Source organism: Paramormyrops kingsleyae, chromosome 15 (assembly GCF_048594095.1).
Source record: "Paramormyrops kingsleyae isolate MSU_618 chromosome 15, PKINGS_0.4, whole genome shotgun sequence".
Classification (NCBI taxonomy): Eukaryota; Metazoa; Chordata; class Actinopteri; order Osteoglossiformes; family Mormyridae; genus Paramormyrops; species Paramormyrops kingsleyae.
The window spans coordinates 4,063,568-4,091,196 of NC_132811.1; the positions used below are offsets into that span (position 1 = coordinate 4,063,568).

At 43.7% G+C, this 27,629-nt stretch overlaps 1 protein-coding gene across 1 annotated transcript; it reads left to right on the forward strand.

Annotated features, from left to right (window-relative positions):
• Positions 1–501: 501 nt before the first annotated feature.
• Positions 502–24,561, forward strand: myo1f (myosin IF). The gene is made up of 28 exons (XM_023843873.2): positions 502–930; positions 4,726–4,857; positions 6,972–7,061; positions 7,158–7,252; positions 9,015–9,102; positions 9,497–9,586; positions 10,534–10,665; positions 10,828–10,962; positions 13,215–13,347; positions 14,351–14,547; positions 14,657–14,737; positions 14,866–14,952; positions 15,392–15,478; positions 17,406–17,573; positions 17,782–17,867; positions 18,076–18,157; positions 18,302–18,408; positions 18,497–18,595; positions 19,060–19,204; positions 20,116–20,230; positions 20,394–20,563; positions 20,888–21,033; positions 21,795–21,941; positions 22,060–22,208; positions 22,382–22,441; positions 22,693–22,900; positions 23,046–23,215; positions 23,328–24,561. Exons 1-28 carry the CDS (start codon positions 928–930, stop codon positions 23,402–23,404), a joined length of 3,279 nt encoding a protein of 1,092 aa, XP_023699641.1. The 5' UTR covers positions 502–927; the 3' UTR covers positions 23,405–24,561.
• The last annotated feature ends 3,068 nt before the right edge of the window (positions 24,562–27,629 follow it).

The following is a 27,629-nucleotide window of genomic DNA, read 5'->3' on the forward strand; positions in this document are numbered from 1 at the left end:
GCGCTACTCCTTTGTTGCTGCTTACTTCCTGCATATTTCCCTGTTAACTAAGGAACAGTATTATAAAGTGTTACCCAATAACCAGTACTGTATTTTGTCACCTTTTTGCCAAATGTGTCTGATCGATTCATTCTGACCAGGAGTCGATGTTAGTAAATAGTCTTCCGTCTTCATGGGTGGGGGCAGTAGTGAAATTATTGCGGGTGGGGGGGGGGCGAGGCACACCGCTATATTCATGCCCAAACACGAAGTAAACATTACTCCAAATTTATTCATTCAAAAGCAGTTGGAAGTGTAGTTTAATACATCGATACTGCGAATCACTACCGTTGAAATGCTATTTAGGCACAGCTTTCAGGAGCTTTCCATCACCTTTTCTGTGGTGTCCCCTTCCCAGTGACTGAAAGCAGTAGTTTGTTACAGACACTGCTAATTGCGGTTACTGGGAGGAGATTTTGCTCTCTGTTCATCAGTTAGGTGTAACCCTGGGCGGAAAGGGAGATGTAACGGACTTCTGAACATCTCACCTCCCCGAGCCGCCACCTCGACGGTCCTCTTCGGCCTCATGAGGCAGGGCAGTGCGCTGGGAGCATTCTGTGTCAACCAGATCGGATCAGTGTATTTCTACCGAAAAAAGCTCGCCTTCTCCGGAGGCAGAGGCCAGTGTTAAAGTCCACTGATATTTAATAGAGAAAGGTGTTGTCAATCTGGCGGAAGAGAGCTTGTAGGTCTTTGCCCTGTTGTGTGGGTGGATGAGGAAGTGAGTGCTTGTTTGCAGTCTGAGTTCGCAGGCAGAGCACATCTCCTTGCCCAGTCCGAGCTCCAGCTCCAGTGCACGGGCTCTGAGGTGAGAGACAGGGGCAACAACGGCCGGCAGACCGCAAGACAGGAGAGACTCCCCGTCCCCCAAGGACAGACGCCGCTGCCATGGTAAAAACTCGCCTTCCCTCCTGCACCTCACACCGGCGCTTGATGGCTGATGCATCGCCGCAACAGCTAATACTATGTGTGGGAAATTCTTTCACATCGGTGTTTTAAGTTTGTTCATTTGCAGCCTAGTGTAGAAATATCGGTCCGTTTACAGGTGCAAAAAAAAATAAAAAATTTAAACTGACCTTAAAACATATTCACTCGGCAAGAAAAAAAAATAGTTTGAATTAAAACGTCCACTTTCAGATAGATCTATAATTTCTACATTGATATTTCAGTATCCAAATTCATTGGCAAGTGTTAAAATTAAATTGTCCTTTAATTAGAAGACTAAAATGCCCTGTAGGGTTGTACACCAGAGGATTAATAGATTTATTAAATGAGTTATTTGCGCAAATGTTCAAAGCGTTTCTCAGCTAATAAAAGCATTTTTGTCTTAATTCAAATAATTTACCAGTTTCATCTCGATCATTACTATGATTCCGTGTAGAGCTGTTAAATATCTAAAAATGTGGTCAGCTCCTTCCGTTATTTGATTGGGGGGTGGGGGGGGGGGGGTTGTGTGTTAGACGAGGAAGGTTGATTCACTCAAGCGTGTATTTATGTTGGTCTGTACATGCACGCCATTAAGTTAATGCTTAAACTTGACTTTTTGAAGAGGCAAAGTAAGATCTTCTCATTGATGTAATTTCTGTGCGATATTTAAAACGTAGACATACAGTCCAACTGTATTCAGTGTTTGTGACTGGAATCTATAATTTTGTAAAATGATGAGTTCAGTTGAGTTTAATTTAATAGATATCCCAGATGCCATAATATATTTCCTGCCGCACATTAATGACTGTGGGGAGTTACTTAATTGAAAAACAGATATGCACAGGTGCACTGGAAGATCAGACAGAATCTTGACTCTTGGGCTCAGATCTTCTTGACCCTGTTTAAGGTTTGCATAGTGCTCAGTTCAAGGTTCTAAAATATCAAATTCCATGAAGATTGTAAGATTGTGTTCCAGATGTCTACAGACCTTATGCCTGATCGACTTTTAATGGGCTGTTACAGACACTCAACGACCTTCACAGCAAAACAACATTCAGACAGTTCATTGATTTCTCTCGTGCTGTCTAATTTATATGTTTCTTTTTTATTTATACCTTCAGACATTTTTTCGTTGTCCGATGCTGTATGGATTGGGTTTTTTTTTTACGGTCTCACTCTTCTGTGTGATTTATGCCCCTCTACTCGACATCTTTGGCCTTGTTGCTGTTTCCGTGTTAGGGTCTGGTTTAACACAGTTATCCATTTCATGGTGACTGGTCTGGGTACGCCAGAGGTCACACGTTGGTAAAACGCTGCCCTTTTTCCGGATTTGGCCACTTATGAGATCTCTCCTCATGAGGGGCTGTTTCTCAGTCAGCCTCTTCGGCTTTGTTGGGAGACCTGACCACAGGAACTTTCATCTGGCCAGCATGAAGAGGAAGCAGTATCTGGAGGAACTGTAGAATTGCGTGTCACAACATCTAAGTTTCACAAGGTTGGGGGCAAGGAGGAACTTTCAGAAGGCCTTACAATCTCCTTGACCACACTTCCTCTTTGAGTACTACCGGGCCATGTATTTTGTGTTCAAGAAGGCTGCTCTTGATATATTATAGTTGGTTTATCAGTATAGGAAATAAATGTGGATTATGAGGGTGACTGGACCATAATGTAAGATTTCCATGCTTTCTGTTCCTCTCTACCTGTGCTAACATTTTAGTTTTTAATAGGAACTGGTACATGTAACATAATTAAGCCTAGTGTTTCAGTGGTCGCATTGTCGTGAAGTGACTGGTATCACAGGTGTTTATTATCACAATGGACGAGTGAGCATGAATTGCAGCAATGTGCATTCTGGCCAAACAAAGAATCGGCCAATAAGAAGTCTGGTGCGTCAAGATATACTGTAGCACCAGGGACAAGCTGAGAAAAGAGAAAGGGCAAGACAGTGTCCATCACAGACGGATCCCTCAGGGTTGCAGAAGCCTTTTCCTTTCCTTATTATACCCTTTACCATGTTAATGATCCACTGCAACAGCGTAGCCTTTGCTGTGACAGACACCAGCCGTGGTCAAGCCAGACCCTGTTTCAGCATCACTGACAATGATTCTTTCAGTCAAGACAGGCAAAGGCTGAACAACAGATGCAGGATTGTGGTGATCAGCAAGGAATCTCTAGTAATTGTTTCTGAATGGCAGAGTTGCACTACTCTTCAGAAGAAGATCTGGTCTTCTCGTTTTGGCTTTCTCACCTGTGCATGCTCAGGCTCAATCACAGTTACCGGTGGGTTTGAAAGCATGCGAAAGTGTGCAAGGAGAGCAGAGACATCTCAGGTTCTTTGGCAGCGCAAGATGAAGTTCAAAGGTGTGCTGCATCTCCAAACACTCCGAATGTCTATTTAAGGCAGTTAAATGGGCGTGAGCCAGACACACAGAATAATAGCAAGACTATGTATCCCTAATTCTGCTCAAAGCAATAGCAAAAACTGGAAACATTTTGCTGTCGTGTGCGGCCTGGGGGTGATGCTTACTTAAGGGCGAGCGAGACTCTGGGCTGAATTCTGTCCCCAGCCTTACAAATGGCACTAGCATCTGAAAAAGGCTGGGTTCTGCTACAGGTATATATTATCAATTTGGTAACTTACAATCACAGATGTAACCACAATGTCCACCATTTTGGTATTGGTTGTGACCAAATTAAAAGCAGTTGAAACATGATCAAGGAAAGTAAAAACTTCCATAGGGGCTGGTTAATTATATAAGACGTAGCTCATCCAGTGCTAGTTGATAGGAAGTCTGGTTTGTGAGTAGAATATAACATACTGAGGTAAGTAAAAATTTTGTACACTACCTGCCATTTTGCAGCAATTTTTATACTCAAATCTTAATCTCTAAGATGATGTTATTAGTCTCATTTCATAAAGAAAGTAAACAACAGACAGACATATGATAGATACAGTAGATAGATATCTATCTATCTATCTATCTATCTATCTCTCAGTACTGTAAACTGTTTCATGAAATGGCTTAGCTGGGGAACAAAGAGGAATGAGCCACTAACGGTTAAACTGAGATCATGAGTCAGGGGTCTTCAGCTTATACAACCTGGGGGGCAGTGTCTAGGGGGGCTTCCCCCAAGTGGGCCACTCGAGGGTGTTTCTGAGCTGAAGGAGAAATGGGAGACAATAAAAAATGATGTAGCATCAATAATCCACTAATATCTATGTGCGAAGCCTGCCGATTTGGGGGGGGGAATATGGACATCACATCTTTTTTATTTGCTGAGTAAAACGAAAGATCGATATGCAGAACAGATTTAACAATGAATTAAGAACATGTCACAGGCCGTACAGCTGGCACTCGCACACCCTCTATTATAAGCCCATCTTGATATCACTCAGAATTATACATACCTATATTAGTCATACCTCAGTTTGCTTATGGTTTAATAAAGTATCTATCTATCTATTATATTTCTATCTATCATATTTTTATCTATCATATTTTTATCCATCTATCTATCATATTTCCATCTATCTATCATTTTTATCTATCAATCTATCTATCTATCTATCTATCATATTTTTATCTATCATATATCTATCTATCTATCTATCTATCTAATCTGTCTGTCTGTCTGTCTGTCTGTCTGTAAACAATGCCCCAGTGTATCAGAATGGGATGATTATGTGAGATTACACCTATCACTTGATCTGGTTTACTTGTCCTATGTAGACACTATGTGCTTGCATTTCCCCCACAGGGTAGTAAATACCACTGGCAGAGTCAGAATGTGAAGCAGAGTGGAGTGGATGACATGGTCCTCTTGTCAAAGATCACAGAGGATGCCATCGTGGAGAACCTGAAGAAGCGATACATGGATGACTACATCTTTGTATCCTTCTGTTTCAGTGATTATGTGTAGTATGATGTATGTGTGGTTTACAATGCAGCTTTCATGCCGCTATAAACAAATAGGCTACATAACATAAAGTGTTTGACTCTTGTGAAAGAGGGTGAAACTGTGGTTACTGCCTTAATATAATAATAGATGGTGAAAGGTACATTTCGGATGGCTGCGAGAACAACAAATACAATTGCTCTGATATGGGGGGGGCGGATACTCACAGTAGTCCATCTAAACTGGCATCCAGCCACCCATTTTCATACATGCGGTTGACTTGGCCATGTTTTAATGTTCTGGCCCTGTCGTGAATGATGGTTTAATCGGGCGGTCAGCTTGTGGAATAAAATTAGTGCATGTTACGCTACGACAACGTCGGGAAGATGGTGTAACACAATTTATTAGTTGAAGACGTACAAAGATTAGGCCCTCCGCTTGGGTTTAATCCTCTAAATATAAATATGGATGCCGGCTCAGAAAGGGGACTGAAAATATTGGGGAAGTAGAACATCCTGCAGAGCGGCCTGTCCAACCTGACACATGGTGACATGAGCGACGCTCGGGTTTTGCAATTTCTTTACCATACAAGGAAAACGAGAAGTACGGGAGTGTGATGGGCGGGACTCCCCAGAACGGACTGAGCCGCCTGGAGCTGACTGACCTGCACCCCAAAAAAGCCTAACGATAAAAATACATTTCATAGTAAACTCAGTACTTCTTCTAGATCTTGCCTTTACTGCATCATGATCAAATACTCTAGGTTCTTCTTGTACAAAAATTTAAATAAGTTATTTCCTATTAAGATTATTTTGTGTCTTTGGTTAAAAAATCATTAGTGTGTCTGTTTTCAATGCAGGGAAAAGCCACAGCTCACTAATTCAGTTTATTGGATAAATTCAGTGAATCCAACATAAGACCATGTGGAATCTTATGACTATGAATATATAATGACAATTTATGTCTCATCTAAACCATCAGAACATATCACGTCTTTATTTTGCCATTCTATATTCTGCACAAGAAAAATGTCGCAACTTCATGTCATACACACCAAGACGGAGGTTACATTATTCAGGCCCCTCCGAAGTTTGCCTGTAGGTCAAAGATGTTTCGTTTGAAAAAATAAGACCTGCTACCTCTAAATAACCTTAGGCATTTATTCATATTTGAACTGTGAGTGGGAAGAAGTCAGAGATGAACAAGCTGAAAATCTCTCATTAAACATGCAAATAGTTGTTCCTGTTTTCTACGGCATCATATTGTGAGCCTTTTGTCTGCACACTTCCTCATTCCTCAGTAGACATTTCAGGGGGTTGCTATGTTTTCTTGGCAGTTTCTTTACTATTTGAAGCTGTTCAGTGTTCTGTATTGGATTTAAACGATAGAGTGTTTCACGCACCATCGGACCGTGGCTATTTATGGGGCTGGTCTAAATCAGCAGGCTGCTGGATTGGGTCCACAAGTTAGCGGAGCATCACCCCTGTGATCCGCGTCATCAGAACGTTGTCACTATTGTTGGCCTTTAAATACTGAGCGGTGGATAGCCCCGTTTTTTGTTATATTGAGACACCTTCCATTTCATTCAAATACGCGGGTTTTTCTTCTATTGCATCATGGTGAAATAACATGTATCACAATGAAAGCAGAATAACAGCTGGTATGTTGACATTAGGGCAGCACGGTGGTGCAGTGGTTAACACTGTCGCCTCACAGCGAGAAGGTCCTGGGTTTGATCCCTGGGTCACCTAGGGTGCCTTTCTGTGTGGAGTTTGCATATTCTCCCTGTGTATGCATTGGTTTCCTCCCACAGTCCAAAGACATGCAGCTTAGGTCAACTGGCTACTCTAAATTACCCATAGGTGTGAGTGTGTGTGGCTCTTTGTCTGTGTTGGCCCTGTGGTGGACTGGCAACCTGCCCAGCATGTGCTCTGCCTCTCACCTGAAGATGCTGAGCTTGGCTCCAGCTTCCCTACAACCCAAATGGATTAAGCGGTATGGATGTTGACATTAGTTGCCAGAGTATTTTTTTTTTTTTTTTTGCCTTGAGAAAGACACAACCGTGCTTCTGCCATGTCTCCTTTCTGGTACTTAACTGAACAATTCAGACGTACATCGGCTCTGTCCTGATATCTGTTAACCCCTTCAAACAAATGCCCTACTTCACTGACCGGGAAATCGAACTCTACCAAGGAGCCGTGAGTGAGACCTTCCTTCTTTCATTTTGACTTGCAGCTCTTATCACACGCCGTAAACGATGACCTCATTCTGTCTCGTTTCCGTCTGTCTCTTAGGCCCAGTATGAAAACCCACCGCACATATATGCCCTGACAGACAACATGTATCGAAACATGATGATCGATGGTGAAAACCAGTGTGTTATTATCAGGTATGTAACCATCACTGCCTTCACTAGTCACTTCATTAATGCGGAAGCTCTCATAACAGAGCCCTCCGCCACTGGCTGTGATTATCAAAGACCAAACAGCCATCATTCAGTTCCCCTGCTTAGATTATGGTTTCTGAGAAGGGCAATATGATGGAGATTTTGACACACTCATATGCCGTATCTAGGTTACTTTTTAAATGTGATAGGTTACAGATTAGTTACCCTTTTAAAAATTTAATAAGTAATGTAACTTTGACTCCTTCATCAAGGTAATGTAACATATTACATTTGATTACATTTTGATTACTTTTCCAACAAATTTTTTAAACTGGGCATTAAAGCTGAGAAATGCCAATGGCTTTGCTGACCCACGTTGTCGGGAATTGCCAGGCATTTCTTCAGGGCAAATGGATGCAAAATAATTTTATATTCTAAATATAAGCTTTTTACTAAAAAGAATATATCCAGATATAATCCCTTCGTAATCGTCAACATTTTGATTAGTAACTGTCATCTGAATACATGTTTTTTTCTCAGTAACTATAATGGGTTACAATTACATTTATTTAGCAATTTAATTACATAATGCCGTTACATGTAACTAGCTACTGCCCAGCACTGGCTATTCCACCACCATTATGCAATATGCATAATCATACGCAATATGGTCTAAAGAGTATGTACTGTAAGACCATGCTGCAGGTATGACTTCTCCATAACTGTTGTTGACTGAGCAGTCAGATTCAGAGGAAAGTTGCAAGACGATAAACTGGAATCCCCTCCTGGCATCATCAGTATTTTTCTCACCTTTAAAACCCCCATCTAGCAGAGGGACCCTGTTCTCAGTTTCCTGACTGCTCTTGCGGTTTGCATGTGTAAAGGTAGCTTCTAAGGATTTTTTTTTTTTCTGAAGTGACCGTAGTTTGCAGTGAGTTTCCATCGTCTGCGATGAAAGACAGTCCATCCGTAGTATGGAGGCGTGCTGTAGAGCATTACAGCTCCAGGCCAGGGAATGATCGACGGTCACAGGCTCAGGTTTAGGTTATGAAAGACAGCAGAGTGAGTGCAGATTTCACATACCAATGCATTTCCAATGTGATAATATTAAAAACCAGACTTCTGCTCATTGAAATCCCAAAAACATGGGTGTTGCCTAGTTTTTAATAATTGATAACTTATTGCCAATTTAGGCATTACACACATATGCCAATTATGGGTAATATTTAGTTTCAGAACTTTAGTTCTCTATTTTGCTCAGTCTGGTTTGTTCTTAATTAAACTAAGTCACACAGTGACACAGAGGAGGGTTGGGCCCTTTAACCAGCTCGCTTGTGCTTTCCGTTTTCTGCTTTATGGACCTGACTTCCTGTAGATTGTCACTGATGGAGATTGGTTTTCTCAAAATACCTGAAATAAATAGAGGACTTCCTTCCTGATGAAGCTTTAAACTGAAAGTACCTTCTTCTACGGTGGCTTAACCGTTGTCTAATATGCTTATCTTCTGTCTTTGTGGAAGCAGGACTGACCTGCCCTCTAAGCCAGGGTTTGCCAATCCCGTCCTCGGGGACCTGCTGACAGTCCAAGTTTTTGCTCCCTCCTGGCTCCTGAGCAAAAATGTGGACTGTCTGGGAAGGTGCTGGGAGGGAGCAAAAACGTGGACTGGCTGTGGGTCCGCATGGATCGGGTTGGAAAACGCCGCTGTAAGCGCTGACCAGTGCAATGTGTGTGTTTCCGTGTGACGTCTGTCTCTGCGCCACCGAAGTGGCGAAAGTGGAGCCGGAAAGACCGTAGCTGCCAAGTATATTATGGGCTACATCTCCAAGGTGTCCGGCGGGGGACCCAAAGTGCAGGTACTTGGTGCTGCCACCGCGGGGTAGACGGGCGCTTCAAAAAAAACCAAAGAGGAATCTGAATCTTAAACTGGCATGGAAGTCAGTGCCGATGCCAAGGAACTAGCCTTGGCAAGAAGGGTGCGTGTTCAGATCCCAGAAGGAAAACTGCTGTACCTTTGGGAAAACCCAAATGAAATATGTAGCTACGCAAGCCGAACTACCTCAATAAAAAGCATATAATTCATGTAACAGTGACTCTTCATTGCCGTGTTATTCGTATATGTAAATGAGGGAAGTTTGTTGTGGGTTGGGCTGTGTTAGTGGTCAGCAGGAGGAAACCTCACTGTTGGTTACCGTTTCTCACATTCCTCTGGGGTTTATTGACACTGCATTCCTCTCTGGGTGCCCCCAGCATGTGAAGGACATCATCTTGCAGTCCAACCCTCTGCTGGAGGCCTTCGGAAACGCCAAGACCGTCCGCAACAACAACTCCAGCCGCTTTGTGAGTCCCTCCTCCTCAGATAAAACCCGCCTTCACGCGTCATCTTCCTCCTTTGCTCACACGATTGCTCTTCACACATCCGTATTTATCCATTTACAGTCACTTTCAAAACAAACGTGCGACTGCATCAAATTCATGACTTCATATTTTAAACTTGCATTTTGCATCTTCAATAATTACTGGAGTCTCACATTTACGTGATGTTTTCAAAGCCCTGTCCTCTTTGAAGGCTCTCAGACTTCAGCTGCTAACTGTCTATAACCCATCAAGCTGGTATGTGGTTTTTCAGGCAGCTTGTTCACCTAAATAGATTTTTCAACCCACCCAACCATTAACCAGTTCCTCATCCGCCTAAACCTAAACCTCCTCTTCCACTTTGGGTCACTGATGAATTTCTCTATCACAAAATTACATTTGCAAATATATATGCTGGTGAAAGAACATGAGAACTATACAAACGAGAGGAGGCCATTCGGCCCATCGAGCTCGCTTGGGGAGAACTTAACCAATAGCTCAGAGTTGTTAAAATCTTATCTAGCTCTGATTTAAAGGAACCCAAGGATTCAGCTTGCACTACATTATCAGGAAGACTATTCCATACTCTGACTACACGCTGTGTAAAGAAGTGCTTCCTTAAATCCAGTTTGAAATGTTCTCCCGCTCATTTCCACCTATGGCCACGAGCTCATGAGGTTCATGCATGTTGGTATGTGTGCCCTACTCAACATGGCCTGAAAGCATTTTGACTGTTTTTAGTCTCAGTCTGCATTTTTTTTTGTTAATGTTTTTGTGGGGGAGGAGATGTCTAATACAGATGGTCTATGGCCTTCCGACCAATGTACCGTCACTTTATATCAGGCAAAATAAAATTGTTGTTACTACAAATCACACATTTTTTCTTCGTGTTATTTGCCCTTTTATGTAGGTTTGTGTCTCTGACTTGACAGGGTAAATACTTTGAGATTCAGTTCAGTCGTGGAGGAGAACCAGATGGAGGCAAGATCTCCAACTTCCTGCTTGAGAAGTCCAGAGTGGTCAACCAGAATGAAAGCGAGAGGAACTTCCACATCTACTACCAGGTGAGACTCCAGCAGACACAGGCCTCTTCTGCACTATCGCAGCATCTCGTTGTATTTGGTCTGATTCTTTGTGTCTTATTTCAGTTATAAAAAAGCAAGCATATGGGGTTTGTGATGTATGAGGGTGTATCCGTAGGTGTTTTCGCTCTCTCTTTAATCCAGCTATTGGAAGGAGCATCAGCCCAGCAGAGAGAAGCTCTGGGAATCATGACCCCAGACTACTTCTATTACCTGAACCAGTCTGGCACATACAAGGTGGATGGAACCATTGACAGCAAAGACTTTCAGGAAACCATGGTAAAAGTCTTTTTTTAAGACCCGAGATCTAATGTTTTGTTCTTGAGAATTTCAGTGTTGTACAGTATTTATTTCTTTGTAAAATGAAAGAAATTCATTGTATTTTTACTTTACTCAAGTTCCATTTTTTTTAATTAAGGGGACAGTTGTTATGATGTCATCCTGCCCATGTGACTCAACGCATTTAGTTTCACTCCAATCGGCTTACGGTATATCTGTCGACGGCACTGTATGCCTCCAGAGGTACAAAATACGAAATCTTGCATGGTTGATCTCTTTGGTCGTTTTCCTTGTCACAGCGGCTTTGTAGGTAACATACAGGCCTGATAACTGCCTGGGCTCCTTGTTTGTGCCGATATCTTCCAGGTTTCCTCCCACAATCCTTGAGATGCACAGTTTCGGTGAAGCAACGTGTTTCATTTATCAGTAGCGTGTTTGAGAGTAAACCCTGCCTGACTGTCGAGTACTTCTTGGGATAGACACCATTTTGTGGTTATGGATGGATGGGTGGGGGTTGTGCAGTACACTGTCTTGTTTCAGCGGGGTGGACTGTTGAGACTGTCACGATGCAAGGCGGAAGAAGGCGAATGAAGCCGTGAATAGGGGAACACAGGGTTTAATCCACAAAAAAAGCAGGCAACACATTGACACTACAATGACCGGACTGGGGAAACAAACGGAAACGCGGACTAAATACAATGGACTAATTGACAACAATCAGGAACAGCTGGTAAATACGGGGAATCCACATGGGGTTAACGAGGGGGCGTGGCATACGAGAGGAGCGGACGATCGGGCCATGACAGAAACGAGTGTAATAGATAAGAAACACAGTACTCTGAAGAAGTCTTAGGCAGTCAAAGAAAACGTTTAAATGATTTTCACGTTGGTTTAAAACTGTGATATTGTGTCTGTTAAAATGTCAGCTTAACCACTTCAAAACCTCTCCTAATAAATTAATTAAGTAATAAATTAATTGAGCTGGCGTTGTAGTTTAAAACGCAATGGCTGAGGTGCCCCTGCGGAAAGGTTTGGGAACTGAAGCGGCGTTCATCTAGCCATGCAGCAAGACATCAGTAACTTTTCAGAGAACAAAAGAAATTCTCATTTTGTTAGACTTAGTTTGCTCGCGTTCTGATGTTAAGTTGTGTCTTCTTCTAACCAAGCATGCAGTTCCTACCCAGATAAACAGCTTTAGACAGTTTCTTTGACTGCCCAAGGCTTTTACACAGTACTGCAATTGTGTAAAAAAGTATTTGTGTAAAACAAATACTAAACAAACAGTGTTATACTTCAATTATGAGACTCTGGCTTTAAAAGTAATCACACAACTCAGGGTTAGGGTTAGGGTTAGGAAAACCAAGCAGAGCATCATTAACACAGGCACCTAATACTCAATACACAATACTCACTGGAGAGGAGAGCAGGGAAGGCACTTAAATACACATAGAAAAGCTGTGGCTAACAAAGGAACAGCTGTAAGACATAATCAAATAACCAATTAGCTGGGAATTAAACACTATGAATAGAAAGCAAGGATAATTAAACAGAACTAGAATGGAACAAAACAGACCACAAGCAGGGAAGACCTAGGGCAAGAAAACTAATATAGAAAATAAACACTGAGAAACAAAAAAAAATCCAAGAAATACAAATAAACAGATGAGGCTGGCCCAAGATCAGCCTCGAACCCATGACCGTTGACTCAGTCTTTAAGCCACATGCTAAGCCCACTGAGCTATGTGGTAGTTAGGGAAACAGATGAAACACACAAGGTTTTGACAAGGGGTGACAAGACGGGATGACCAGCGACACCTGCTGGCCCAACAGGGAAGAAATACGAAGGACGGGACCAGTCGGGCGCTGACCCTGACAATGTGACATCCTTGGTGAAGGATGTACCCCTGGCAAAATTGAAAATGCTTGTTTTGCACTATAATCTTTCTAGTCATGGTCTAGTGCAGTTCACCTGTCCTGATGTCATGTGGGGTATGAGGCTCTCACGGGGCTCACATTCTCTGAAGCACCAGAGACTGATACTTCTACACGTATTATGACAGTCAAAGCTATTATCTGCCGCTGATTGCTAAAGAGGACATTCTAAGGCACTTACTTTTGCAAAGCTCTTAATAAGATTATCATGGTGGGAATTTAACCGTGTCTTAGGGAACACCTACAGTACAGCTTAATGTCAGCATGAATGTGCCAGCTGCCTCATTGAGGAATGTTCTGGCATTTCTTTTGGCTTTTAGGAAGCTATGCAGGTGATCGGAATCACAGAGGAGTGTCAGACGCTGGTGTTACAGATTGCGGCAGGGATTTTGCACCTGGGCAACATCAACTTTGTCGAGGCTGGGAACTACGGCCAGGTGGAGAGCACAGATCGTGAGTGAAATACACAGATATCCATACAGTTTCCTGGTGCTCACACAGACTTCTAAACATCAGAGGTGGGAACAAGACATTACCACTCAAGTTCCAACTCATAACAGGCAAGTTTCAAGTCAAGTTTCTGGTCAAGATAGTCAAACACTAAGTCAAGTCTGAATCAACAAAACCAAAGTCTCAAGTCCTAAGCTACAAGTCTTAGACAAGTCTGATTATAGTCCAAAGCAGCAAAATTATACACTACACATGCTATATTATTAGAGCTATATACTATATAGCTTTGCTGTGCCATTAAATTATAATCAGATTTGTAGCGTAGGACTTTAGACTTCACTTGAGACTTTGTTTTGTTGACTCGGGAATTGACTTAGTGTTTGACTATCTTGTTATGAAACTTGACTTGAGACATTCCTGTTTTGGGTGATCACTTGGAACTTGAGTGGACTGACTTGAGACTTCTTACTTGAAAGTCAATGACTTGTTTCCACCTCTGCTGAACATGAGGGAACAGCAAATAACACAGACTAGCGACGGCTAAGGACCCCATGCAGTGCTTACCCACTCCTGTTTGCAAGCATACTTTACATTTGCATTTACATTTTTACATACTTAGCAGATGCGTTTGTCCAAAGCAACATATAAGCCAGGCAAACAGCATATGACAAGCATGCGTGCTGTCAAGGAGTCAACAAGGCAGACGTGCAGCTAGGCTGAGCTGCCCAGATACGAGTGTGAGCGGGATCTACACAACAACTTCTAGCAGAACAAGAACTTAATATGACTATTCACTGACCAGAAATGTAACATAAGAACATTCAGGGAATGTAAAGAAGCATCAGGCAAGTAGAGGAATTCATGGAACAGATGGGTCTTGAGGCATTTCTTGAAGGTAGAGAGGGAATCTGATGACCATTCTGTTGTCACCAGCACGAAACCCCCTGCAGTGTCAGTACTGACCTTCTTCGCGATCCGTGCCCCTGTCCTCACATTTGCTCCGCAGTGCTTGCCTTCCCCGCGTACCTGCTGGGTATCGACTCGGGTCGCCTGCAGGAGAAGCTGACCAGCCGCAAAATGGACTCCAAGTGGGGCGGCAAGTCCGAGTCTATCGACGTGACGCTGAGCAGGGAGCAGGCATGCTACACTCGCGATGCCCTGGCCAAGGCGCTCTACTCACGCGTTTTTGACTTCCTGGTGGAGGTCAGAGACATGTCAACGGCTTGACAACACCTTGAAATGCAATTGATGGGTACAGTGTCTTCAAACTCATTTGCTCTCTCGTTACCTTCACACTGCATCTCCCCTTCAGGCTATCAACAAAGCCATGCAGAAACCATATGAGGAGTACAGCATCGGTGTTCTGGACATCTACGGTTTTGAAATATTCCAGGTATTTACGTTCACGTTTCCAGCCTCAAACAGACACCTCGATACGATACAGGGCACTCTCTTCTGTCTTAGTAAATTGTGAGTTTGAAGTGAAATGGACACGGACATTCGCTCCTCCTTTTCTTACAGAAAAACGGCTTCGAGCAGTTCTGCATCAACTTCGTCAATGAAAAGCTGCAGCAAATCTTCATCGAGTTGACGCTGAAGGCGGAGCAGGTACAGATCCACTCCCGCTTTCCTTCTCTCCAAGTCTTGCTTTTGCGATAATCTGCGGTTCACTGTTTCTCCTCTACAGTCAAGCCAGTCACCACAGACGCATGGGATTGCTAAAGCAGTTGTAATCCGCTGAGGCAAACTGAATTGAATATGTGAAGTGGCTTTTTAGCAATGATTCATGAGGACTCAATGGTTAAAAATTCATGTCGCGATTATTTACTTATTCGCAATTATGAAAGTCTCTGCTGTTGTTTCTGCTCACTGTTTAACCCCGCGTCACAAAATATCAAACTGTATAAGATAACATCAGATTGTGGTATATCTTGAGATACGCCTAGCGCACAGTGTGCTTCTAATAACGTCATATGTGATTATTAGGTCCGTTGCCTTCCTCCACTTTCTCGTGCTAACAGCAGCCTGCTTCCTGTTCCGTTCTCAGGAAGAGTATGTGCAGGAAGGCATTAAGTGGACTCCCATAGAGTACTTTAACAACAAAGTGGTGTGTGACCTTATAGAGAATAAGCTGGTAAGTTTTCTGCCCTGAGTTCCCCTACTGCTCTTGTATGTCTGACAGCTATTCAGAGGTAGCTAGTCTAACTATGTTTTCACTGAGGTCACAAGGTCGCTAGCTTAGCCAGTTTTCACTCTGAGGTCGCTAGCTTAGCCAGTTTTCACTCTGAGGTCGTTAGCTTAGCCAGTTTTCACTCTGAGGTCGCTAGCTTAGCCAGTTTTCACTCTGAGGTCGTTAGCTTAGCCAGTTTTCACTCTGAGGTCGTTAGCTTAGCCAGTTTTCACTCTGAGGTAGCTAGCTTAGCCAGTTTTCACTCTGAGGTCGTTAGCTTAGCCAGTTTTCACTCTGAGGTCGTTAGCTTAGCCAGTTTTCACTCTGAGGTAGCTAGCTTAGCCAGTTTTCACTCTGAGGTTGTTAGCTTAGCCAGTTTTCACTCTGAGGTCGCTAGGCTAGCTAAACTGTCACACTGAGGCATCCCACTCAGACACTGCTTATGCCCTAAGCTTCCTGGCATATGGTCTACGTTCACAGTGACCCTGTGGCAGAGATGGGCATAAATACATAGAAATGTATTTAAAATAAAAATACAAAATACTGAGTGGAAAAATGTATTTAAATACAAATACAAAATACTGTGTAAAAAAATGTATTTAAATACAAATACAGTATTTTGTATTTTTAAAGTACACAAAATACATGTGAAATTGGCCATCAAGTGCAGGCATCCCTATTTAGGCTGAAATATATCTGGACATATTCTGAAACAAAAACATTTAGATGTGTACTACCGATTTACAGAATTATATAACGAGGCACATTGTCGGCATTCCTATGGAAGCCCGTTTCCGCCACCGGAGAAAAAAATTATATAGAATTAAAGTCGAAATTTTGACTTAGTTATCTCGTTATTTCGAGTGTTACGCTTCTCGTTACTACGGTGGCGGAAACGGGCTTCCATATATTCCACTCTGTCACGGAGTGTGCGCACAAAAAAAAAAAAACTTTACCTGGCAACGTGCAAGTGTAAATATGAATCTCCTTTCGCGCTTCAAACAGCAAAGTACAACTGAACCAAGTACATCACACTATATTATTCATTCATTCATGCTTCTTCATCCACCCCAACGTTCCAATAATTCCTGCTGCCCCACTAAACACTGCAAGGATTTATTTGCTCTAAATGACCTAGGCCTATGTAAACGATTTTGAAAAGTTTAATCAATTCACACTTTATATCATCGCTGCCTAAGATATATAAAGTTCTGTCATATCACCCAGCCCTAACATGCAGTAATGTTTTAAACACATTTCACTAGCTAGTTGATAGATTTTTTAAAAAAAAACTATCAAAACTGATTGGCTAACAGGCAGCTAACGCTATTTTCCTCCTACACATGTCGGTGCTTTTTTATTCTTCCATGTTTACTGAAGGCAAATCTGAATGATGCACCATTTTAACTTTAATCAACACGGAATTGATCAGGATGACACCCTTACCTTAATGCGGAAAACTGAGTAAAGTCGCTGATCCAATGCTGACTCTGCTGCAGGCAGCTCACGTGCATGAGTGTTAAGGTTGGGGGAGGGGTGTGTCTGAACTAAATCAGCACCCAGATAAAGAGGTTGATTGGCACAAAGTATTTTATGTATTTTGAAAGTACAAAATGCTCATCTTAAATGTATTTAAATACAAATTACATTAGATTTTTCCCAAAGGCTTTACAATACAAAATACAAAATAGTATTTTGTATTTCAAATACGTATTTTAAATACATTTATCTAAAATACTGCCCATCCCTGCCCTGTGGTAAATGGCTTTGAAAGATGGATGCACATATAGCGATTATTCCTGGTGTCATTGGTCTTTATAAAGGCTGTGCCTTTGACTTCACTCAGACACATTAAAGCATATTGTCACCAGTACATCCCCCCGATCTACAGAATCCCCCCGGGATCATGAGTGTGCTGGATGATGTTTGCGCCACGATGCACGCCAAGGGCGAGGGGGCAGATGGGACGCTGCTGCAGAAGCTGCAGGCCGCCGTGGGCACTCACGATCACTTTAACAGCTTCAGCTCGGGCTTCGTCATCCACCACTATGCAGGCAAGGTGGGCTCAGCACGGCTGGGGGGGAGGGGGCATAACTCAGGGGAGGGGTTTCTATCACCAGGCAGAGCAGCGAGATTCTCAGAATTAGATATTGAATCAGATATTATAGGGGTGAAAATCTATAATTAATAGTGAATAAATAGTGAATAAGCAGTGGAGAGTGGAAGTGACATTTGTGCTTTTGGTTGGCTCTCGTCTCTTATTCCAGGTCTCGTACGACATCAACGGGTTCTGCGAAAGAAACCGGGACGTGCTTTTCACGGACCTCATTGAGCTGATGCAGAGCAGTGAATAGTGAGCTCCCCGTCCATCGCATGTCAGTTCTGTAATGGGCAAGATATCGGCGATGTGATAAAAGATAAGAGCAAGATGACGAAGATTGCTGCCTCACAGGCGATACGACATTAACATGAAGGGCCTTAGCTCAGGACTGCTGAAGTGTGTTGAGGTACTTCTGAGGGAGGGAAGCTTCATGGTTGTGGTCTCTCCCATCCCCCCACAGTGACTTCATACGGAGTCTGTTTCCAGAAAACCTGAACACGGAGAAGAAGGGCCGGCCCTCCACCGCCAGCTCAAAGATCAAGGTCTGATGCATACTGCCACTCGGCCGTGTGACTTCTGGCCTATCACTTGCTGCATTTAGCAAAACCCACATTAGATTACAGCGTAGAGGACGAGTGTGGAGGAAGTCACATGACAGCGGGTGACCAGACGCATTTTGTCTGCAGAAACAAGCGAATGACCTGGTGAATACGCTGATGAAGTGCACGCCGCACTACATCCGGTGCATCAAGCCCAACGAGACCAAGAGGTCCAAGGACTGGGAGGAGAGCCGGTTCGTTTCTTGCGCCCGACTGTTTAGTGAATGTCCAGTGGGAACTGTGCAGGGTGGGCAGGCTTGTAATCACTGTGGCCATGTGCAGAGTGAAGCACCAGGTGGAGTACCTGGGCCTGAAGGAGAACATCCGTGTGAGGAGGGCCGGCTTCGCGTACCGTCGGGTCTTCAACAAGTTCATACAGAGGTAGTGGAGGGGGAGGGGGAGGGGGGGGCGTCAGATCGTTCTATATGTTTGTATATGTATGTGATTCCACCATATATCCATTCCTATCTTGCATTTCTCTAGGTGGGATGATCTCTTACTCTTGATGGGATGATCCCTTAACCTTGACTGGATGATCCCTTACCCTTGACGGGATGATCCCTTACCCTTGACGGGATGATCCCTTACCCTTGACGGGATGATCCCTTACCCTTGATAGGATGATTCCTTAACCTTGACGGGATGATCCCTTACCCTTGATGGGATGATCTTTTACCCTTGATGGGATGATCCCTTACCCTTGATGGGATGATCCCTTACCCTTGATGGGATGATCCCTTACCCTTGATAGAATGATCCCTTAAACCCTTGATGGGATGATCTCTTACCCTTCATAGGATGATCCCTTACCCTTGATGAGATGGTTTCCTGTCTGCCTGTCTCAGGTATGCCATCCTGACAGTTGAGACATGGCCACACTGGAGGGGAGAAGAAAAACAGGGTGTACAGCATCTCCTACGCTCCGTCAACATGGATACAGACCAGTACCAGATGGGCCGCTCCAAAGTCTTTGTCAAAAACCCAGAATCGGTATGGCCATATATTTGCAACATTGGAACTAATGCATAATAGGTGAATAATACACATTATCAAGTTCAAATGAATGCACTGTAGGGCTGGCCTCCCAGATAGAGCCCTGCATTGGGAGCGGGATCCCGCGGGTCCCGCGGGACCCAACGCAAATCTCACGGGATTGGGCGGGTTTTAGATTGTCGTGGGCGGGAGCGGGCGGGAGTGACAGAGATAGCGGGCGGGATAAAAATAGACAGCGGGTCCCAAAATTGTTAGCTTAGCAGGATGGAGGATGCAGCTGATGTTGTTAATAAAATTGCAAAGGGAGAATATAAAACAAAACTAAAATTGGGGAAATCGGAGATATGGAAAAACTTTAAAATTGTAACAAACAAAGAGGGTAAATAGCTGAACTTTGTGTGTTGTGTGAAGTGCGGCAAAGCGATAGTGTACAACGGGCACAAATCTGGCACTTCAGGATTGAGGCGACACACCTTCCCCGTTGCTGTACTCCCAGGTAGAGCCCTGCATTGGGAGCGGGATCCCGCGGATCCCGCGGGACCCAACGCAAATCTCACGGGATTGGGCGGGTTTTAGATTGTCGTGGGCGGGAGCGGGCGGGAGTGACAGAGACAGCGGGCGGGATTGGGCGGGAATCATCAGAAATTCAGCGGGAGTGGGCGGTAATGGTCAGAAATTCAGCGGGAGTGGGCGGGAGCGGGATTAAAAAAATAGTCCCGCGCAGGGCTCTACTCCCAGAAAAGCTTCATAACACTTATACACTAGCCAGAACACCCAACTGACCTTGCATGGCATTCACTTCTTCATTACCTTGGTTAATGTACAACGTCAGCCCCTTTCTGTGACCTATACAACAAGCCGACTATAACAAGTAACAATACACTCTGTGTCCTAACTGTTATCACCAGCTTTTTTTACTGGAGGAGATGAGGGAGAGGAAGTTTGACACATTTGCCAGGACCATCCAGAAAGCCTGGAGGAAGTACATAGCCAGGAGGAAGTATGAGCAGATGAGAGAGGAGGGTGAGTGAAAGGGCTTTGGGTTGGGCCTGGAGGGAGAAAGGCAAAGCGGAGACCCAATGTGGCCATCAAGCAAGACGTGGGTTTGAACATCAAACACTGTCCCGTGGAAGTGATGCAAGGCTGAGGGAGAGCATTCTGTAATATGCCTCTACTGTACCCACAGCTTCAGACATCCTGTACAACTCAAAGGAACGACGAAGAAACAGCATCAACCGCAACTTTGTCGGCGATTACCTGGGCATGGAGGAGAGACCCGAGCTGCGGCAGTTCCTGACCAAGAGGGAGCGCGTTGACTTCGCCGACTCAGTCAACAAATTCGACCGCAGGTTCAAGGTGGGCCATCCCAGAACAGACATATCTAGTTACACACCAGTTCCATCTAGCAGTGTGAAAATAAGTAGACTCGTTACTTCAGAGAGCATGTGGTGTGGAAACGCTGTGGTAATGATTCTTCAAAATTTACATTCATAGGAAAACAGAAAATGCGATGTCTAGACTACTGTCATACTGCACTATTTTTTCGGAATTCCCCACCATTTACAGAAGAACTGCCACTGTAGATGGTTTAAGTACATGACCGTGAGTGATACTGCACTGCATGTGTTCCTCTCACTGCTTTACACTCCTCCGGCGTCTGTTTGGGTCTGTCTTTTCCAGGCAATCAAAAGGGACCTGATCTTGACGCCTAAGGGGATCTACCTCATAGGCCGAGAGAAGGTGAAGAAAGGCCCGGAGAAGGGGCAAATCAAAGAGGTGCTGAAACGGAAGCTAGAGATCGGGAGCATCCGCTGCATATCGCTAAGGTGAGAGAGCCGGCTTCCGTGGGGACCGGCCCTGAGTCATCTCAGACCTGCCACTCGCTTTGACAACTCAAACCACAGCCTGCCATGTGATGGTGATGTCATCAGCCTTTGCGTAGAACATGCTCTCGTCTCTGCTTTATTCTAATTATGGCTAATAAAGGAAGTAGCATATGTCTCATGCTTGTTGCTTCATGTGTTCTCTTTTCGTTTTATTTGCTGATAGAACAGCAATGGCAGCTCAGTTGTTGCAGCTAGCTTTCCTGTTCCTGGCGTGGCCCTCGTCCTTATGTTCCGTATGCACAGCAGGCCAAAGGAATTAGTGGTAAAACTTTAATTTAAGGTCTGCTCCTTTACTACTAATAAATTGTCACTGATGATTTGATTATATATTAATACTGTAGATTGAAAGATTCATTCACAAACAAATCATCACATATATCACAATTATATTTTGCTCCCGGTCTTTACACATGACTCGCAAATATAAAACAATGGGTTAATAAGCATACTCAGAAATGAATTGTAATTGATCATTTATAAGCTCTTTGGTACAAACTTTGTGAGACAAGAGATGTACAACAAAGATGTTTTATTAATAGGGAAGGAACAGACCTTAAAGAGGAAAGTAGTTTAATAGTTAAGGACCAGATCTTGAAGTAAAGTGTTATCGATTAACATAATCAGTAATTGTACAGACAGCATCAGTAATTTAAAAATTAGTCGGTAACTGTATCTTATCCTTCATGCTTGTTCCCTTCCAGCACAAGGCAAGATGACTTCTTCATCATTCACGATTCTCAGTATGACAGTCTCCTGGAGTCCACCTTCAAAACAGAGTTCCTCAGCCTGCTGTGCAAGCGCTACGAGGAAGTCGTGAAAAACAAGCTGACCCTCTCCTTCAACGACCGGTGCGAGCAAGGACATCCGGAGACACACACGCACGCACTCAGTCACGTATCGGCGTTGCAGCCTGAGGGTGCCAGTTAGGCTCCTACCGTAATGTCCTCCCTCCATCTCCTCTCTCAGACTGGAGTTCAAGGTGAAGAAGGAGGGCTGGGGTGGTGGAGGCTCTCGCTACGTGGCATTCCTTCGGGGGCAGGGAGACCTGGCCCAGATCAAACCAGCGGGAAAGACCCTCAACGTCACCGTGGGAGATGGCTTACCAAAGACATCCAGTAAGTACTGGAGCAAGAGAGTGGAGAAAGAAAGAGCAGAGGGAGAGAAAGAACGGAGGAAAAGGGAGGCAGTGGTGGTGGCTCTGCTCTCGTCACAGCAGCAGATCTCGGGGGGGCTTCGCTAATTGAAACCAAGAAGCGATGTGTTTAAAATCACAACAAATGTTTTTCAGAGCCAACAAGGAAAAGCCTTCCCCAGAGCCAGGGAAGACGGGGCCCAGCACATAGCAAAGGTGAGTCTCTCTTCTAGTAGACATGGTCATCTTCAGCTCCAGCTCCCTTCAGCAGGAGGATTTCCTTAACTGGTTAAGTTGGGTAGAAACCAGGACAACAGCAAGATCCCTGCAGGGACGTGGAAACATTTTGGTTACATTGTCTGTTCCTCAACTATGCCGTCTACTGATGTTTTCACAATATTATTCATGAAGAGACTAAATGTTTAATGAGAGCCCCAGTATGACTGTCTGCGGCCACTTCAATGCAGGGCACCAAAATGGCGCAGCCCAATTTTCGAGGAGTAACCACGGTCAATCGAGAAAAGGAGAACAGATGTACAGCGCACCCCAAAAGAGAGGTGGTCCCCCGACCACTGGGCCACCGAAATTAGGATCCATTAAGGCCCGAGAAAGGCCAGGCTATAAAAAACAGGAAAACTTGGACTTCCTCAATGTGCCGGACCAAGGCGTGGCAGGGTACGTATTACTCACAGAATCACGTCTTGCAGTTTCCGTACAAATTTGTGCAAAGCGGCATAACCTATCATGCGAATGAACTATTTACTCTCTTTATCTTTCTGCCTCTTTCTGCCTCTCGGCCTCTTTCTGTCACTTCCTCTAGGAAGCAGAGGAGGAGGAGCATCAGTCAGGCACCGCCTGCCCCCTCGAGCCGACCCAAACCCCAACCCCGGCCCACAGGCCCGCGCTGCCGGGCCCTGTACCAATACGTGGGACAAGATGTCGACGAGCTCAGCTTTGATGTCAGTGACATCATCGACCTCCTCAGCGAAGGTGAGGATGAGCGAGCAAGATGCATCGTAGCTGCCATGAGAACATGCACGCTCTCGCCTTCTCACAGAGCAGTTAGAGGTAGCCGTCTGATTGCACCTGTTTGCCTCTGCAGACTCTTCTGGCTGGTGGAAAGGAAGATTCCAGGGCAGGGAGGGCCTCTTCCCTGGGAACTACGTTGAAAAAATCTGAGGACTATAGAGAAAAAACCCATCACACCACACCACCTCATTGTGTCGATCGTGTAGGCATAGGGGAAGTAACCTCACTGCTTTCGAAGTGCTTGAAGCATATACAGTGTTATTCATATTTAAATGACATAAATGGAAGAATACTGAATAAACCAACTTAAATTTCTGATGTTCTCGAATGAACACAGAGCAGGGGCAGAATAACAAGTGTTTTGTTTGTATTTCCCTCGCAAGGCATGTACTACAACAAAATGGCCACTGTGAGGCACTGTAGCACTTTTTTCCATCTCCTCAAGGACCCTGAAATTTTAAAAAGGCTTTTCTTCTGTGTTGCGTCATGATCATAGCCTGGTTGATTGTAGTCAGTGCATGCAAGGGCTCTAGCTTTGGGTGACCAGCTAAATCATGTCAGGAGGGACACTATGAGCTACTTCAGGTTTTTGAAACTACTTTAAAACTGAAAGGTTCCTGTGTTTGGCTGAATAGTTCGTATAGTATCTGAATAGTTGTGCTTATACTGGTTTGTTTCCATGATTGAAAGACTCATCCAGCTGTTTCGCATTAACATTAGTGACACATGCATGATTACAGGAGACTGACCAATCAGCACACAGCAACAACTCAGTGCTTGAGTGAAATCCAGGTCTTTTTAATTGAAATAGTAGTTTACAAACCCTGTTCTAGCTCATAGTGTCCCCCTGACCTGGATTAGGTAGTCACCCTACTCTGGTGTCACTTTTGACCCACATATCTGCATACTTGATGAGTAATATTAAAATTAGGGTTCTGAATGGGAATTTACGTGAAATTAAATTGTGAGGCTATGAGATTATACGTAGATATCATTTTTTTATATGACAGACATATGTTTATAAAAGCAATAGATTATAAATGCAAAGTTTTTTTTTACCTTAGACTTAAAAAAAAAAAAAAATTATGAATTAAAGGGAAGGCTGGTGTTGTATTCTATTAAAGGGAAGGCTCATGTTGTATCCTATTTCCACTCATGGATTTTGTTAGTAAATGTAAAGTATTAAGTGCTGAGGATGGCTATGGGGGGGGGGACACATTAAAACGTCTTTGAGTAAATAAAATTTCCTGGTTATTCACTTGAATCACTGTGCAGTAAATAGATTTATTAAACAAATTCAAAGTAAACTGGCCAAACACAAGTGCATCTTTATTCCGAAACATACGACCTCATCTTATCAAGCTGAGCGCGTGTGGCTGGCGTTCGTGAGCGTGAGTTTCAGGCCTCAGGAAACTGGGTGCTGGCCAATCAGAGACAGACATGTGGTTGTTCAGTAACTGTGGTCTACATTCGCTGAGCCTCCTCACGGCATGCTGTTTATGCTTTTATGCTGCTCCACGCAATCCGCTGCCATCCCCTCCAGTGACACATTTTCAGCTCACCACTTGTAAGGATTCCTTTAATTGAGTCTTACACACCCTTCAGTTTATAATATTTAATTCTCTCCTATTAAATTTTGAGAACGGTGACATTGAAGCTACCTGAAAATGTTCTCTACTTTGGTCCAGATAAAAAGATCTGGGTCAGATTGCGCTATGACTGATAAATCATTGATTAAAAATGAATGTTGTATAACGAGCAATCCTCACAAATTCATGAAAACATCTGTATGCATATTCCATTAATCATTATTTAGTATTAATTATGAATATGAGATACTTAACTGGTCTTATTATCTATCCATCTTACAGCAGCTTGTCCCGGTCAGTGAGGCAGGGAGAGAGACGGCACAGGGCAGAAGCAGGGCTATACCCTAATGTCAGCTTTGACGACCTTAATCCCTACTCAGCCCTAACTTTAACTATAAGTAAGCAAATAAAATACGAGCCTTTTCTCATTTTTAGTTTTTTGATTTCATTCACAGATTTTTCTAAAACTGAATTTCCCCTTGTGGGGACCGAAGAAATGGTCCCCACAACATCAAAAATATCAAGAAGGTATATTACATTGGGCCCCCCAGTCCAGACCAATCCAGTTATTTTCCAAATTTCTCAGGTGTGTAAGACTCAATTAAAGGAATCGTCCCCCACCCTTTACAGCACCCCTGGTAATAACAGTAGTAATAACATTAGTAATAACAGTAGTAATAGTAGCACTGTTGCCTCACACCCCTAAGGCTGCATGTTCTCCCGGAATTGACTCTGAGTTGCCTGTAGAGTGTGTGTACCCTGCAATGGACTGGTGTCCCACACAGAATAATAAGTGGTTGATGGCTGGATTATTATTACGTTTCCTGCTTGCTGTTTTCTTTTAGTCGTCGTGCCAGTGAAGATCTTCTCCTCCGAAGCGCTTTTTGGGCTTTTCGCCAGTAGGTGTCGCAATTGTACCTTTTTACGTTCAACATGTCGTCCGGTTATGACTTATTTTTGACTTATTCTTACCAAAAGACGACGCTGACTTACTTGAAAATAGATATCAGTAACTATGTGACTGGAATGAACTAATAAAGCAAATACAAAGCTTGTGTCTGTAACGTGGGCCGGCTGTAACGTGAGCCAGTCTGCAACACAGGACATATGTAACGCAATGTGACCATTTTAGCTTAACAGCATGTCTTTGTGTGTTTGGGAGGGAACTATGCACTAAAGCCCTGGTGACCACAGGACCGTAGCTGGCCTCAAAGTTTCATATCTGCATTGCTGTCTCTAAACTGCCCTTAGTTTGAATATCTGCCCTGTAAGGCACTGGGATCCCATAGGGGGGGGTACTGTGCCCCCTGGCCTGAACTTCTGGGTACAGGATCCAGAATCTCAGTCACCAGCTACTGAATAGCATGTTACAAAGGATAGGTGGATGGATGGATGGATGGATGTGTGCATTGCGGTTCTTGATGCGACAGATTTAAAGTCATTGAAAATAGGTCCTTCACACATACACGGATGACTTCCTCACCCATAAACAATAGTTCGATGATGCAGGTCATCCGTAAATGGGATTAAAACACCCAGGGAACACACATTGACATACCATAGAGAAACATTGGTATAGTCATTAGTATTAGTAATGATAATTAACATCAATGAGCCTATGCAACCCATGACCTTATAAGGATTTCCAAATTGTTCATGATCACTTAAACATCTGGAGGATCTGTGCCTTTGCATGGTCCTGGTGGAGGTCTGCCGAGATGTCATTACCCCCAAATACCCGCTACCCAAAGTGGGGCTTTTTATAGCCTCAAAACGCACACGAAAAATCAGAGCTAGTTACGGGATCTGTCTGATCCTGCCGAGAATCTCACATCCTCAGCATCCACAGGAGAGTTTGGTGTCTGCTCAAGATACAACCTCAAAACGGAAGGCTTCAAAGTATCCAGCGAATCTCAGCATCCCTCACGGTGAGCTTCACACCTTCCCGTCCCTTACAGCTCATCACAGTTATGCATCCGAACCAGCCAAGCGGCTGCACATTCTCAACAGCGACTAACTGAGGATTGTTCTGCATTACAGGGCAAGCAAAATCTATTAAGACTAATTACCCAGTGGCAACATTGGGCAAGGCACCAAAAGCCAGGCCATAATTGTTTCACCATCCTGGGTTGGCTGAATGGTGAATGGACACAGAATGATAGAAAAAGATTCAAGTTTCAAGATTCAAGAGGAGGAGGGACCGAGACATCTGATTGGTTGGTTTCGCCTCCTCTAGTTGCTTGGACCCATCTCCTCAATAATCTGATTGGTTATCTCTCTGAACCAATCATTTATCGTTTTGCCCTTAGGACATTTTTGTGTAAAACCCCGACAAGCCACTTTTTCACACTACTTGAGGCTAGTAGTAGTCTGTCCCCGACCTATGGGCTTCCATATAGTTATATACACGGATTGACATAACTGGTACGCAAGTACGCATTCACATTTAAAAACGATACATGCGACAATCGATTGTGGTAACTATAAATGTGTACTTATTTTATGTGCATTTGCGCTAATATGAAAACAAAATATAATGCATTTTAATCGTTATATGCTAACTGTACTTCATTTGCGGTGTACAGGTTAAAATGCATGCAAGGTATTTTGTTGTCATAGCAGCGCTTTTGCAAACAATCATTTGTCGCGCGTATCGTTTTTATAAAGGTGAATGCGTACTTGCGCACCAGTTATGTCCATCCCTGGTTATATGTTATGCGTGGCCCAATCTGCCGCGCCCAAGTTTCAGTGACCTGAGATCATTTACAAACAAGAGCTTTAACACT